Below are 13,178 nucleotides of genomic sequence, written 5' to 3'. Positions count from 1 at the left end.
CAGCTCATCCTGCCTTGTACTGACCAAAGTTGGAGAAACAGCCAGCTAGCTGATGTGATCTTACCTAGCTACTGTGCATGTGCCACTCCCAACAAAGATGGTAAAGAAGTGAGATGTCTCACTCTGTAGCTAAAACAGAAACCTGAACACACAGGGTAAAAGGAGGAACTGCAGCAATGTGTAGTACAACAAAAATGATGATTTTTGAAAAGGAAACCATGTAAACTTATTTTAGTACAACATCAAAATACCATTAAGAACCTGAAAATGAGCATAATATGGGCGTTTTAAGTAGATTATCTGTAGTGATATCGATGCATTGGCCTCACATGAGGCTGGGAATCCTGTAGTCAGACATCATCCTGTCATCGGGTTTTTTTTTGTTATGGATAGTTAACCGCGTGTGTATGCGTGTTTGGTGCTGATCATTTCTGTCCTAATAAGCCACTGGCTGGCACAGATCTGACAGGACTTCATTTATCAATGCATCAACGGGGGATTTCCTCATGCCACTTTATTTCCAGTCTATCACTTTACCTAAAGGTCCTGAGATTTCTAAACTGATCTAATGTTGCTCTATGTTCTTCTTCTTCACAGTGATGTCATTGAATATTCTTTACCCAAGCTGTTAGAGAAACTCCAAATTAGTCACGAGGAGGTGAGACCAAAACTTTCTCTTGTCATGTCTTTGAAAGTACAGAATATCATCATTTGTAATACCACTTCGCACAAATACTACAAATAAGTCTTCAAACTTTCCTGTTTTTGTGCAATTTTCTTCCACCAGTTTGTTGACCTTTGTATTTTGTTGGGCTGTGACTACTGTGAGAAGATAGCCGGTTTGGGTCCTAGGAGAGCTCTGACACTGATCCAGAAGCACCGTACCATTGAGAATGTGGTTTTGCATATCAACAGAGAGGTACTAAATGACCAACCGGTGGTCTTTGTTTTCCCTTCTGTATGTTGCTTTACAAAAAAGTGTAAGATCTGATAAGACACTGGTATCTGCTGCCCCTTCAGACCCATCCTGTACCAAATTTCTGGAAGTTTCAAGAAGCACGGAAGATATTCTTGGGTGCACCACCAACAGTGGCTCCTGAACTCACCTGGACTGAGCCAGATGAAGAAGCCTTGGTTGGGCTCCTCTGTCACATCACACACGTGAGGTACGCACGGAAGCGCCACTTTACCAAATTCTCGTTTTCAGTCTTTTGAATGGAGAGAGAGCTAGGGGCACTACTATGATAGCATCAAAATCACTATTTTTAAAACACTAAGAAGGCTCGACACAACATGAAACTTAGCTCCAAGTATCGCCAAGGGCTCTACAAATGAACATAGCATTGAGAACATTGTTTGTGTACAAGTAGTTTACTAAAAAAAAGGTTTTTTAACGACTCACTTTAGCTGTTGTCATTTACGCTATCCGCCATCTTGTCATTCAAAAAATGTCAATCTCAAACATATTTTATATTTTGTCTTTTATTGTCTGTAAAGCGTCCTTGAGTGTTAGAAAGGCGCTGTTAAATAAAATGTATTATTATTATTATAATATTTCTCTCTGAAATGTAGCAGAGCAAAAGCAGAAAGTGGCATGAAAAGAAAAGACTTAAGTTGAGTACTTCAAATTTGTACTTAAGTACAGTACTTGAGTAAATGTAAACGTGTCGATATGTTTTTAGACAGGACAGGATCCGTCAACGAATGGAGAAGTTCCGCCAGACGAGGGAAGCTAAGCGGGAGGAGAGGGAAAAGGAGAGGGCAGCCGGACGAAGCAAGCAGACTCGCATGGAGGACTTCTTTAGAGTCACCAGAAAGAGGGAGCAGGTGAGCAACATTGCAGAAATATAAAAGACTATTAAATTGATTCAGATTTGTATAAATTGGAAGAAAGCTATAATTATTTAGTTAACAATAAACTATTTAAAACTACCTTTTGAAATGTCTGGATCAATCATCATTTCTACTTCATTTCGTCTCTCTATTTTCAGTTACGACCTGGAAAAAAAATCACTATTCATTTTTAGTACTTCAAAAGGTGGTGTGTTGTTGATTAGTCTGAACAGTTCTCTTTTCTTCCTCCAGACTGTGGAAGCTGCAGACTCTTTAAGCAGCAAAAAAAAGAGACCAAAGTCAAAATAAGGCCGCCACCATCTCCCCCCCCCCTTTGCTGCCTCCATCATCAAAGTTGGAAGTTGTTTTCAACGCCTTTCTGAACAACTCAAACAATCAAGAAAAAACAAAAAGAAATCTGTGATTCTAATCTTGAATTTCTGCCATGAGATGACTTTTTTTCTTTAACAAGCTTTATATCTGTACTGAGGAGAACGTCTGGCATCTTCAACATCCATGTCAGGGACTAACTAATATTCCATGTGTTTTAGTCACCGCCAAACTTAAAAGAAGCTAAAACAGCCGTCTTGCAAGACATTGACTTCACGTCTTTGTCTCTGCATGGGAGAACTACCCCCACTACCCCCATACAATAATCTGATCTTACACTTGTTCTTTAGTGTATCCAGCCACCAGGAAAAGCAGAGCAGGCGATGGACGACTATGAAAGAGAACAGTGGGATCCCTGTCAGGGAGGCCTTCCCTCCCGCCAGAACTGGAGACAGGGGATGTCTCATCACTAGATATTCAATGAGCACCTGTTGTGTAAAGGGTGCCAAGGCAGAGGCCAAGCACTTGAATTTTAAAAAATGCCCCAAAAAAGTGGTATCATGTCAAAAAGAGATGGTGAGATGTTTAACTGAAGAAAAAAAATATTATTTTGAAATACTTGGGAATGCAGTATACACTATGTTTTATATTTTTATTTTATATGTAGTGCTGTTGGCATTTTTTAATTAAAATAATGTTAATGTGTAATTGTTTGTGTGATGTTCTTATGGGAAGTGTGATTAGTAGTGTAGTGTTTTCATTGCACAATTTTTTTCTGAAATATTTTGAATGAGTGCGTTAATTAGTGTACGAGGCATTATTCCAAACCAACAGATGGCGCCTGTGCTTGTGAAGCCGGTCTCTGTCACACTATGGACGTGTAGAAGAAGTAGTTTGTCAGTCGCCCCAGTCTCCCCGGCCAGAAAGGTGTCTCCCCGGCCGTCGCCGCCGCCGCTAGCGACAAGTCTACCCCGAAGACACCCTCCCTGTGCCGGGTACCTTGACCAAACTTATCCCCCTGTGATACTATCCCGCTTTTTTCGGCTATGGCGACGAGCGCGAAGCGAAAGCAGGAGGAGACTCATTTGAAGATGCTCCGGGAAATGACTAGCCTGCCCGCGAATAGGAAATGCTTCGACTGCGACCAGCGCGGCCCGACCTATGTCAACATGACAGTGGGCTCCTTCGTCTGTACCACCTGCTCTGGGATCTTGTGAGTTGACGAAAGTATCGTATTTATTGTTAACAGTGTCCACCAGGCAAGGACAAAAGATGCCGCTGTCGGTCATCGATTTGTCCGGTCCACAACAGACTTGGTGGTACTGTTAGCTTGTTAGCTAGTGTTAAAGTGAGGACCGGTAACATCGGTTCGGCCGTTGGTTTGGGTTGGGTATTGTCGGCAGTTTGGTTTGTTACAGCTTGTTTTTACAGCTTTTCTGCAGTATGAAAAGAAATGGTATTTAGGCTGAGTGAGCGGGTTGGTTTCAGCATCTTTGTGCCTGTGTGGTGGTCGTACAAGGTTAACACTCCAAACGTAAATGTTAATAATAGTCAAATAGTTGACAACCTCGTATAAACACAGCACGTGACTTGGAGCTCCTCTAGTTGAACTTTAGCTGGACCTCCGACAAGGCATCACACACACACACACACACACACACACACACACACCTTCACTTCTAGATAAGCAGGGGCAGGGTGGGTCTCTCTACTTGGGGAGTAGTTAAAAGACGAAGTGGGGCAGTGGGTCTTTCCTCAGCTGCTGCCTGATGAAACCAGTTCTTCCTTCAGTCCTTTATTAAGGATAGCGGTGGCGAGATGAAGCCTCATGAAGCTTTCCAGCAAAGTGGTTCACAAAAGGGTCCATTTCTCAAGGCTCAATTTGCTCACAATACCACCTATTGGTTAAAGAGTGTAAAACAGGCCGATCTATTACAGATGTTGATACACTGTATCAGAAACGGGTTTTGACTGAATTTTTCGCCACTAAAGACTTAGAAATAAAGACAAACGGAAAAAAAAATCAATTTCCACGTCATCATTTCTATTAATAGTGTGTATTTTCTGTTGGTATAATACACGTAACTAAATTAATTGCGCCTTTGACAACAGTTTCAGTCTTGAGTCTATGTGGAAGGGTCTGTAACGGCTTATTTGCACATCTGGACACTGCGGTTTTCCCTCAGTTTTCTTTGCGGAACTCTGAAAGATCGGTCAAGTTGCCGTGAAAAGCAATTTTGAAATTCTGCCATAAATTCTGGATTGGATGGAGGCCTGGCCTCTGACTTGACCACACCAGAACATTACAATCCTGTTGTTGATTGCATCAGGTCCCCCCTTACAAGCCTTCTATGGCTTGCAGCAGCATCCCCAGAGCATGGTGTTGCCATCACAAGCCTTAAACGTTGGATGTGTTTTTTGTTTTGTTTTTCAATCATCCGACCATCAGACCCGACATCCCTTACGGCGAACACAAGCCCATGTCAACTGATTACTTTCTTTCAACAATGGTTTTGTCATTATAGCGAATCTGCTATACACTGGGGAAGCAGTAGTTGTTAACTGCACCCTGTCTCTCATTTTCACAATAAAAGCTCATCCAGAATTGGCTCTTGATTCCCTTCCTCGTGGGTGGCCCTCTGGCACAGACCTTTGTATATTGAGAACTGCGTGCTTGAGGCAACTTTACAGCCATTTAAATTTTTTTTTTTTTATGATTGCTCTTACTATACTCTGGAATGTTTGTTAGCTTGTTTTCCCTTTCGGTGCTGATAGTTGACTCATTAGCACAAATGTGATTATGAGATATATAAACAAGCAGTGATTCAATAATTTGGCCACAGATTTTATTTGTTGTCTTGATTTAGCTTTTGCCAACACGTACCAACCAGCTGTTGCAACTTCAAGCTAGAACTGGGCAATATATCGATATAATATTGATACTGTGATATGAGAGTCGATATTGTCTTAGATTTTGGATGTTGTAATATGGCATAAATGTGGTCTTTTCCTGGTTTTAAAGGCTGCATTACAGTAAAGTGAAGTCATTTTCTGAACTTACCAGACTGTTGTAACTGTTCTATTATTTGCCTTTACACACTTAGTCACTGATGATTACTTATCACAAATCTCATTGTGTAAATATTTAGTGAAAGCACCATTAGTCAACACTACAATATCGTTTCGGTATTGATATCGAGGTATTTGGTCAACAATATTGTGATATTTGATTTTCTCCACAACGCCCAGCCCTAATTTAAAGTATATTTTATCTATCACTTGTCCTACCTACCATTACACACAAGGGATTTCAGTTTGGCTCAGTTGTGTGACTTCTTAAAACAATTGTCTGCTACGGTGTGATTTTTATATGTCACAAACTCCATGCAATTAGTTATTTTGTGTTTGCACTTTGCTTAGATCAAGGGGTAGAGATTTGTTTGAACTATTATTCAAGGATGTTTTCTATAGATCCAGATCAAAGTGAATTTGAGTTTTTTAGCCTTTGCAGACTAGATAAACATATGTAGTTATGATGGCATCTGCTATAAGTCACTTATGTCAGTGAGCACAATATCGGCAATTTATAAGTAGGTTTGTCATTTCTAATCAAAATAAATCAATTCAAATCCTAAACATTTCTGATTTAACTTGTGCCTTTGATTTTAATTTTTTAGGAAAATCTAAATACTTGCACTCAGTTTTTATTCCCCAAACAGAAAGTACACATACATTAAATAAAAAAATATATCAATACATCTGTGGTTGTACCTTGATTAATATTTATGGTTTTATTTACTGCATGTGTCCTGTTTTTTTTTTGTATCTCTGTGTTTAAATTATGTATTGATTTTTCTAATATTTGTTATCTGTGTGTAGTATTTACGGTTTGTTAACTAAAATACCAATAAACAGGAAAAAATCTAAAAAATGTACCCCTTCCACCTACAGGCGAGGACTGAACCCCCCACACAGAGTGAAGTCCATCTCTATGACCACATTCACACATCAGGAAATTGAGTTCCTACAGAAACACAGCAATGAGGTATCAGGCACACTTCACACCAAAGGACTCGGCACCATACTTCACATTGTTAAACACTATTGTTTATGGTCATTCTGGTTTTGATTCAGAAGCATCTTGGCATTTCCTGAAACCTGCATAGTCAACTTTATTGGCATTCCTCTCTCCCATTTCTCGTCCTCCCCTCCCCCTACCCTTCTACTTTCTCTCACCTCTCTCCCGGCTTTGCCACCACCCCCACCTCCATCCCCTCTTACCTCCCACTCTCCTCATTCCTCTGCCCCCCTGTAGGTCTGTAAACACATCTGGTTGGGCCTCTATGACGACAGGACATTAGTTGTTCCAGATTTCCGAGAACCACTGAAAGTAAAAGAGTTCCTCCAGGAAAAATATGAAAAGAAAAGATGGTAAAATGAACTTGTGTTTTTTGTTTGTTTAATATGTTTTGGGAAGAGTTAACCCTGTTGTCAAAAGATCACAAACCGAAATAATGACTTCAGTCCTTCACTCCTTGGATCCACTATGCACATAGTTTAAATGGATAGATAGACCAATATTTTATACTTGGGTGCATACAGCTTTAAATAATGGCTACAAAGCCATGGGTGGTTAACCATATGTTTCAGTGTGATAGCATGCTCTTCATTGTCACTTTCCTCTCTTACATGCAGTGTTGGTGGAAAGAAAACAACTTTAAAAACTGCTTTATAAGGGAAGGTCCCATTCAATTTAAATACTTACCTTTATCCTAATCAAATAGATAATTACCCATTTGTTGTACTTGCGTAGTGCCCAGTCAGTCAGGATCAGTTATAAAGTCTTCCTTTTATTGTCTTTCTTTCTTTCTTTTTTAATACTCTGCATTTGTGTTGGTGTTCTTTCCTGGATGCCTAGGTATGTTCCTCCAGACCAGGCTAGGGCAGTAGCTAGTGTCCAGGCCTCTGTGTCTGGCTCCTCAGCCAGCAGCACCGGTAGTACCCCAGAAGTGCAACCCCTCAAGACCTTGCAGCTCAACAAGACCCCACTGCGTCAGGTAACGGAAATGTTCACTGAGGCTCTATTTGTCAATTAGATAAGTATTAATGATGTCTTTTGGAATTTGAATGGAGAAGCCTTTTAACTCGACTTAATATGTGCGCTCACTGCCCAGTCTCCGGGGCTAGGTCGCTCCCAGGCTCACAGCGCTGCTCAGGAGAAAAAGTTTGACTTGCTCTCTGACCTGGGAGGAGACATCTTTGCCGCTCCAGCCACTCAATCTTCCACCTCTGCCAACTTTGCCAACTTTGCACATTTCCCAAGCCATTCAGGTAAGATAGCTATAGCTTTCTCTCAACGTCCCAAAAGGTCCAACATTTCACTCACACTCGATATACAGTAATAACGATACTTAGAAGTGTGAAGCCTGGAATGTCATCATCCCATGCAATGCCCTGCCCTTGTTTTTATTTCCACATTCATTGTTCATTTGTCCTTGTGTATGGCTGCAGCACCTCAGGGTAATTCAGATACCAACTTTGCCAACTTTGAGGCATTTGGAAACACTGCAATTCCATCCCATCTGAGCACGTCACCCCCCTCAAAGTCCTTTTCATCAGGTACCCCCCTCCCCACCATTGTCTTTCCTTCACTCTATCCACACACACTCACCCCCATCTCAGTATTTTTCTTATTTGTTTCGTACCCACTGTGTCCACTGTCTGTAGTCAGCTATGGATGCATGACACTGATCATCACAACTGTTGAAAATCGGATGGAAGCACATTTCTCTTGGAAGATTTTAAAAGTTTTTAAACTAATGCTCAGCACCAAGCGCAGTGAGCACTTAAAACATGCTACGTTAGAATGTTGGAAAACACACCAAAACTTCCTTTCAATTTGAATTAATTTGACAAAAGTGCTGTGAAAGGAGATACCCATTGGACATTTAGCCCTAAACCTCTTACAAAATACCATGCTTTTCCCGGAATCTTTAGTTAATTCTCTATTATTTGAGTGTGTAGCGTGTATACACCCGGCATTTGATTTGTGAGTATCTTATTATTATTTTTTCCGAAAGGTGGAGGTGTGCCAATCCCGTCAATGTCTAGTGCCGTCCCCACCCAGTCCCAGACAGAGAGCCGCAGAGAGGATCGATACGCTGCTCTGGCTGAGTTGGACAACGAGCTCAGCTCCTCTATTACCACAGCCAGCAATGTGCCAGGGTGAGAGACTGGCACACACACACACACAGTAATTATAGCACTGCTAATAATGTTCACCAGAAACCGGGCATTTCATACACAGGGTACCTCTGCCCACCTGGAAAGCCTACAAATACTGTATGCTACATGAGGTTGATTAATTCAGTATGCAACATCTGTTGTTGAATAATAATAATCATAACATGGTGAAATGGTGATGTGGATCACCTAGGGCCAGTTGTTCAAAACATTTAATCTGGATCAAAATGATCCGAATTTGGAAATCCCATTTCTTCCTATCCAGGATCAGGTCATCCGTCTTACTTTTATGCCGGTTTTTCAAAGCAACATTGGATTGGATCGCCCTGATCCAGATACACAGTTTTCAAGATTACCCAATCCGGATCACCAGTGCTCTAAATAGGACAACATATCACATGTGGGCTACCAGCTACTTACAGAAAAGGGAAGAGGAATCAAGATGGGGTCACACTAAGTGTTTATTTTGAGATAAAACACAAAAATAACTCCCACTTCCATTTATAATTTTCTGTTATGACCCCTCATCTAAGCTACTACAAATAAAAAACTAATATACATTAACAAATACATTGTGGAAAATTTTGAAAACGTCTTAAACAAAAAAAAAAGTTAAAAGTGAAGTAGTAGTAGTAGAATGTTGAGGGTTCTTCTTCATCTAAGGAGGAAAGACCAGGCATTTGCATAAGATTGTTTCCTTGAAATTAATATACGGTGATGAATGAGATATATATCATTATCTTGCATTTCTTTTTTGTTATTTAAATCTGTTTGGGGGATTGTTTCATGAGGACAAGATAATTTTTATTTTTATTTTATTTTTTACTTTACTAAACTTAACTAAGGTTAAACAAGTCAAGTGCAAAATATAAAAAGTATATACACTAAATGATACAAATGTATTCTTTGACCAATTTAAAGTTTTACTAAGTTTTTGTGCTGGAATCCACCTTGAAATCCACCTTGAAATCCTACCCCCTGTTGGGATCAGGATAATCCTGTTTTTTTTTAATCAAAGTTATCCAAATCCTACTGACAAGTTTTGAACAACACAAACTGAAGGTTTGATCCAGATTAAAACTAGGATTGGATTCCCTGATCTAATCTGATTTCAGATTCCTTCTTTCCCTTTAGAACAACCCATTTTCAAGATTTGATCCAAAATCCGATTAGTTTACCTTTGAACAACTGGCCCCTAGACACTAGGAGAATGCATACATTGGAATCCCAACTAAAATCTTCAAATCCAATCAACAGACAAATTTATGAGACATCCTTTCACAGCTATAGTGTTTGTTTAAAAAAATAATCGGCAAACTATTACCGTATCAGTTAGGGATCGACTGAAATGGATTTTTTTTTTTGTGCCGATACCAAATTTCTTTTCATCAGCCTTAGCCAATGACCGATACGAGCTGCCGATTTTCTTGAGCTGATATTTGGAGCCAATATTGCTTTTGCTCCCTCAATTTACATCATAAAAATGACAATGATGATAACATGTTACAAGTCTAAATTTAAAGAAAATGTATTGAACTTTAATGAAAACAATATACAGATGAGCAGGTGAGGAAGAACAAGTAGATAAACAATATTTGAAGTATTTTTGGCCTTTGCCTTTTCAGCTCCCATGCTCACTATTATATTGCAGATTTTGTAGCAAGCCTTACTTGGAGTAGAATAGGTAAAAAGCTGCCACACTGTATTTGTTTTGGGAATCTGCTCTGCCATTTCTTTAAAAAGAATAAACAGAAACCCAGATCAGGGTCACTTCTGCAATCATTTTACATTTATATCATCCAAATTATATGTGCAGTGTGCAGCATATGGATGGGTGCACTGCATAACTGTGCAAGGCTAAAAGGCTTTCATCAACATCTACAACATAGCCTTGATAATACATTGCTTGCTGAGATATTATAAGACAGATATAATGAGGTCATCACAAAATGTCTTTTGATATTTTAAAAACACCCACACACACACACACACACACACATGCGCGCACGCTGATATCAATGTGATGGCAACTCCGCCCAGCTCCAAGTAAGGAGTGAGTGTGGTGTGTGTGTGTCTCACACACCCCTTGCGTGAAAACCTCAGCCAGGTGGTCGCTGAATAAAACTCCCACAAATACCACGGAACAACGTCGGCATTACCTAATCCTATGCCCAGTGTTCCTAATAACAGAGCCTACAACTTGGCTATTTGGAGCTCCCTAAATACAATGGCAAGCAGTTTTATGGACAAAGCATTTGACATTTTCCAATTGGACCAACAAACTTGCTAAGCTATAGTTGCAAGCACATATAGAGCAACGTGTTTCCACTTTCAAAGTGTAGAGCAATATTTCAGCTAAGTCAAACCATTAAAAGATGCTTTGAAAGTTACACTTACCTTTGTCTTGAGGAGCAGGCTTCCAGCACTCTGCTATTGGGGGAGGGGCAGTGCATGGTCTGCACTTGAACTGCAGCGTCTCTCTAGCACCGCAGAGCTACCTGTGTGGGCGCCCGCCTGTAAATAATGCCGGCAAAATCTGCGAACGCAGCAGCAGCGTATCGATAAATTGGCCAATCTCTACTATCAGTTCTAAAAGTTAATTAATGCCTGTCATGCGTATTGCATACGGATGTAACATCATCTAATTAGGGCATTTTCTTCACAGGAACTTATTTGGACCAGTGCTTGGTTCATCGCCTGCCCAGAATCCACCTGTGTTACCCAGCATGCAGCATGGCTTTGGAGGTGGTTATATAGTTATTACTACTACAGTGATGCATACAAAATTGAAATGCATTTTTGGACTAATTTTGCAACTCTCCACCTGCGTTTCATCTAGCCGTCCCGTCCACAAATCCCTTCGTTGCTGCAGCCGTTGCCCCGGAGATGGCCACCAACCCTTTCCAGACCAATGGCAGAGCTCCAGCTGCGGGTGTGTGCATTTGTGTATTTAATGACATATTTTTTAAACATTATTGTTACTTTGATGTAACTCAGTTACATTGCCAAGAGGCTCTGTGATTTGACAACATATTTCGAATTTACTCATGTGTGTGCGTGTGCATGCATTTACACACATGCTGTGTGTGTGTGTGTGTCTCGTAGCCTCGTTTGGCACTGGCTCTATGAGCATGCCTGCCGGCTTTGGAAATGCATCTTCCTACTGCCTCCCGACCAGTTTCAGCGGAAACTTCCAGCAGCAATTCCCTGGCCAGGCTCCCATCCCTTACTCTCAACCCGGGGCCTACCACCCTCAGTCTAATGGTTAGTGGCCTCCCACACCCCTCTGTCCTCTTATCCTGTTTCACCTGGGCAGTGCCTTTCAGTGATTTAGGTCACGTGCAGCATTTTTCTCTCATGAAATTTTAGGAAATTGTGTTTGTCTTGCTGAGGCTGCAGCACATTAAAAGTGACCTGTCAATGGCAGCTACTGCACAGTGATAAAAGGTTGCATTCAGGGTACAACGCTTTAGGGTTTTTGCTCTGTGCATCCCTCATAAGGCTCTGTTCACACCTGAATGCAATCAAAATGCTTGGCTATTTTGTTTTATTTTCTCCCCTCTTCCCAGTTTTAAGCCGCCTACACATGATACGCGATTTGCTCTCTGCGCGCGGCTTTGTAGGGCGCAGAGGGTCATCAAGGGTGGCTAGGTAACAACATGCTGTGATCTCATTGGTTGCACTTTCAAAAGGTCAGCAGCAACTAGATAAGAGGTTGAAATAATTTGAATTTTGAGCAGAAATCATTGGAACGGCCAGCGCAAAACGTTTTTGCCACCTATCATGTGTAGCCGACTTCATTCCCTTAGTGGTTAGGGTAATTTATCTTTGACTCTTTGTAACCTATTTTTGGTCGCTGTATGTATATAAAAGTTGCAGTGAAATATATTGAGCATTGCTGGAGAGAGCAGACTCAACCCTTTCCCTGTAACACCCCTAGGCCCTGCATTCCCAGTCTACGGACAGAACAAGTCCTCCATGACGCCCTTTGGGCAGCCCTTGGCTGGCCCTGGCATGTCCAATAACCCATTCATGGTGAGCATGCCCTGCTTTTTGTTTTCCAGCTTTTGGGGTTAAAGAAGGCAATAAAGGAGGTGCAGCGGGGGCTTTTATAAGTTTCGGGAAACTATGGTACTGATTGATTTCATTGAAAAAAATCCTATTAATAACATTAATTTGAAGGCATAATTCTCAGAATGTTTCAGCTGGTGTCTTACATCCATCCCTTTCTTATTCCAGGCGGGAGCCCCAGCCGGGTCATTCCCTTCAGCGGGTTCTACCAACCCTTTCCTGTAGCACAACTCCCAGTCCTTGCCACCAGAGGGCAGCATGCAGCACATATTCAACGCATCCGTTCCATCATGCAATTAGTGGCAGTACAGTCTTTTTTAAAAACACTATTTTTTCTTTTTTTCATAAAAAGAGGTTTACAACACTATGAAGGAATACAAATGGCTATATTGGAGACTAAGGGACTGTTATGCGGAGAGTGAAAAATGTACTGTTTGGACTATATACAATACATTATATGCTTTTTATTTTATGTTTACAACTGTAAGCTCTGTGCATATCATCATAATATGTAATCACAATTAAGTACATGTTATGTATAACAAGGACTGAGTTGACAAGGGTGAGTATATGCATACCTTGTTGAAAAAACTCCACTACAAAGTGTCTAGTGGGTAAGGGCATAGACTTTAAGATTATTAACAGGGTTCCATCCAAATCCAGATCTCTGGTTTGAAGCAACCATGATGATGATGATGGTG

General features: G+C 40.8%; 2 protein-coding genes across 4 annotated transcripts in view; both read left to right on the top strand.

Annotated features, from left to right (window-relative positions):
• zgc:110269 (probable flap endonuclease 1 homolog) overlaps positions 1-2,239 on the top strand; it is a 5,999-nt gene extending 3,760 nt beyond the window's left edge. Inside the window, exons 7-11 of the mRNA XM_034887172.1 lie at positions 598-658; positions 788-919; positions 1,021-1,166; positions 1,683-1,827; positions 2,086-2,239. Coding sequence (XP_034743063.1) covers positions 598-658; positions 788-919; positions 1,021-1,166; positions 1,683-1,827; positions 2,086-2,142 — 541 coding nt within the window. The 3' untranslated portion in view covers positions 2,143-2,239. The remainder of the gene's footprint in view (positions 1-597; positions 659-787; positions 920-1,020; positions 1,167-1,682; positions 1,828-2,085) is intronic.
• Positions 2,240-3,027: 788 nt separating this feature from the next.
• agfg1b (ArfGAP with FG repeats 1b) lies at positions 3,028-13,068 on the top strand. 3 transcript variants are annotated; one of them, XM_034887159.1, is made up of 12 exons: positions 3,030-3,376; positions 6,115-6,208; positions 6,479-6,594; positions 7,082-7,220; positions 7,338-7,494; positions 7,675-7,782; positions 8,244-8,388; positions 11,072-11,151; positions 11,246-11,338; positions 11,512-11,670; positions 12,347-12,441; positions 12,646-13,068. In XM_034887159.1, the coding sequence occupies exons 1-12, from the start codon at positions 3,210-3,212 to the stop codon at positions 12,700-12,702; spliced, it is 1,410 nt and encodes a 469-aa protein (XP_034743050.1). In that variant the 5' UTR covers positions 3,030-3,209; the 3' UTR covers positions 12,703-13,068. The 3 variants fall into 3 exon arrangements, with proteins under 3 accessions (XP_034743052.1, XP_034743051.1, XP_034743050.1); XM_034887161.1 differs by lacking the exon at positions 11,512-11,670 and having other exon boundaries at positions 3,028-3,376; XM_034887160.1 differs by lacking the exon at positions 7,675-7,782 and having other exon boundaries at positions 3,029-3,376.
• The last annotated feature ends 110 nt before the right edge of the window (positions 13,069-13,178 follow it).

This window comes from Etheostoma cragini, chromosome 12 (assembly GCF_013103735.1).
Source record: "Etheostoma cragini isolate CJK2018 chromosome 12, CSU_Ecrag_1.0, whole genome shotgun sequence".
Classification (NCBI taxonomy): domain Eukaryota; kingdom Metazoa; phylum Chordata; class Actinopteri; order Perciformes; family Percidae; genus Etheostoma; species Etheostoma cragini.
Note: the sequence above shows the minus strand (reverse complement) of the source record. Positions and strands in the feature narration are given on the sequence as shown.

Excerpts from the sequence above, each read along its gene's own strand:
- agfg1b (XM_034887159.1), top strand. The coding sequence starts at position 3,210 with ATGGCGACGAGCGCGAAGCGAAAGCAGGAGGAGACTCATTTGAAGATG. Across the intron at positions 3,377-6,114 it reads ACCACCTGCTCTGGGATCTT|GCGAGGACTGAACCCCCCAC; the intron begins GTGAGTTGACGA and ends TTCCACCTACAG. Across the intron at positions 11,339-11,511 it reads TGGCAGAGCTCCAGCTGCGG|CCTCGTTTGGCACTGGCTCT; the intron begins GTGTGTGCATTT and ends TGTGTCTCGTAG.